Source organism: Atta colombica, unplaced genomic scaffold (genome assembly GCF_001594045.1).
Source record: "Atta colombica isolate Treedump-2 unplaced genomic scaffold, Acol1.0 scaffold12, whole genome shotgun sequence".
NCBI classification, from domain to species: Eukaryota; Metazoa; Arthropoda; class Insecta; order Hymenoptera; family Formicidae; genus Atta; species Atta colombica.
In genome coordinates, this window is record NW_017259206.1 from 6,838,624 (window position 1) to 6,840,834 (window position 2,211).

The 2,211-nt window shown below is 31.5% G+C and overlaps 1 protein-coding gene across 1 annotated transcript in view; it reads left to right on the forward strand.

Annotated features, from left to right (window-relative positions):
* LOC108694413 (la protein homolog) overlaps positions 1-1,036 on the forward strand; it is a 4,318-nt gene extending 3,282 nt beyond the window's left edge. Inside the window, 4 exon segments of the mRNA XM_018203859.1 lie at positions 1-46; positions 139-399; positions 504-639; positions 852-1,036. The exon segment at positions 1-46 is cut by the window's left edge and continues 2 nt beyond it. Coding sequence (XP_018059348.1) covers positions 1-46; positions 139-399; positions 504-639; positions 852-934 — 526 coding nt within the window. The 3' untranslated portion in view covers positions 935-1,036.
* The last annotated feature ends 1,175 nt before the right edge of the window (positions 1,037-2,211 follow it).

Below are 2,211 nucleotides of genomic sequence, written 5' to 3' on the forward strand. Positions count from 1 at the left end.
AAAGGAGGAACGTAGGAAAAAGAAAGAAAAACCAAAGAAATCAACTGTGAGTAAGCAAAGCAAATAGAAGATAAATGTGCGATCTATCACTCTTAATCTTAATCTTTCATTTATGTTTTAATATATTCTTTTCTTTAGACAGAGGAAACAAAGGAGACTGAAAATAACGAAACAGAGCAAACATCTGCAGGAACAGATAATAAATTGCCAAAAGGTTCAATTATTTACTTTTCTGGTGTTTCCAAAACGTGTACAAGAGAAGATGTCAAGGAATGCTTAGACAAATTCGATGCTGATATCGCATACATCGATTTCCAAAGGGGACAAACAGAAGGTTGGGTACGTTTACAGGGAGAAAATGCTGCCAAACCTTTGTTAGAAAAGACAAATGAAGGCAAGGTGAGAGGAAAAAAAATATCCACAAAATTTTTTTCATTTTATAATAGTTCCTCTGATAATCTTGAAATTACAATAATCAAGCAAAACATTTTTCTTGCTTCAAGGTGGTAATCCAAGACATTGAAGTTACCTGTAAAATGCTTGAGGGTGAAGAAGAAGACAAATATCTCGCTAAAGCGATGGAAGATATAGTAGCTTCAAAGAACAAATACAATAAATCCAAGCGAGGCGCTAAGAAAGGTGGTAAAAGATCATTTTAAAATACAATTGTTAACTACTAAATATATATATAATGATGCTTTGCCATGCTAATACTGAGAAGTTTATACATATAAATTATGTATATATTTCGCTGAGTTAAAATTCTTAAAACAACTGAATTCCTTATTACGACACAAAATAATTTTGTATTTTAAAAAAACAATTACTAATAAAATTTTTTATGTTTAAAGGACGTGGCGCACGGGGTGCGAAAAAGAGAGGTAACAGTCCCTCGCACGATACAGTTCCTGCTAAGAAAAGAGCTGTTGAATAAGATTGATTTATCCTGAAACCTTCAAAGTTACATAGTGTATATTACACTTTATTTTCATTGCATTAACGAATTACATAGAGAAAAGGAAATATTAAATTATGTCTAGCATAATTTATTATATTTGAAACTGATTTGCTTTAAATTTTTCGTTACATTATCTTTTCATGTATATTATTTTAAATACTTTGAAAATATAGCTTCGTCTATATTTAGTTAGATGCGTGCGTTAATGTTTAATTATTTAACATTTCACCGCTGACCCAAAATTTAAAAGATGATATGATAATTTTACTACTCGACGATTAGCAAACAAAAATCGCCATGTATTTTTATAAATTGGCATTTATTGTTGTACAGTGAAATTTACAAATTGGTTTTTTTTCTCTAGACTAGAACACGTATTTAAATTTCACTGTCGTTTTACGTGCGTCAATACTACCTTCACGCAAGTATCACAACGTGTTAAAAGATCATATCATTCGCGAACAGTTACTTTGAAAAATTATACGTAATGACGTATGTACGTACTTAAAACTATTGTAATCGGCAATATGATTTTACGCGACACTGAGTCTGTGCATATTACGCTACATGGTATTTAATTACAGCTTTACGGTCTTACATTATATTGATACATATGTATAGTTTCATGTGCCGAGGAATCGTATCGATTAGATGAATCTTATTTTTTTAGACAGTCTCAATATTTAATGATTTTGGAACTCATTCTAGGTGGAAAAAGATATTGTTTCTTTTTCTAATCGTAAGATAACAGTTAAATTGTTAGAAAACTCAGTTCTTGTATTATTTGTTATCGTTCTGTATGAATAAATTTTAGGTTTACATTCCTTACCACAATCTTAATAATCAAGATATAAATGTAATAGAAACATTTTAGTATGTAAAAACCTGTCAGTGGTCGTGTCTATATTTTCCGTTTTTCATATTGCTGTGCCTGATTTTTGTTATATTGAATACTAGCATAATTATATTCCATTCCATTATATCCTGAGAAGCGCATTTCCTCTTCGCGCGTGGACTGATTTAGTTGCATACAATGACGAAGATGATTTTCAAAACTTGATATCTGTGTTGAGTATTAGCGGTCTCAGTGATCTCAGGTCATGAATATTAATTCAGGATTAAGAACTCTCTACAAAGATAAAATGTATCTCTGTAAACACGAGCGCGATCACGTCTTAGGATTGGTCGTGGAAGAGAGAGAAAGAGAGAGAGAGAGAGAGAGAGAGAGAGAGAGAGAGAGAGAGAGAGAGAGA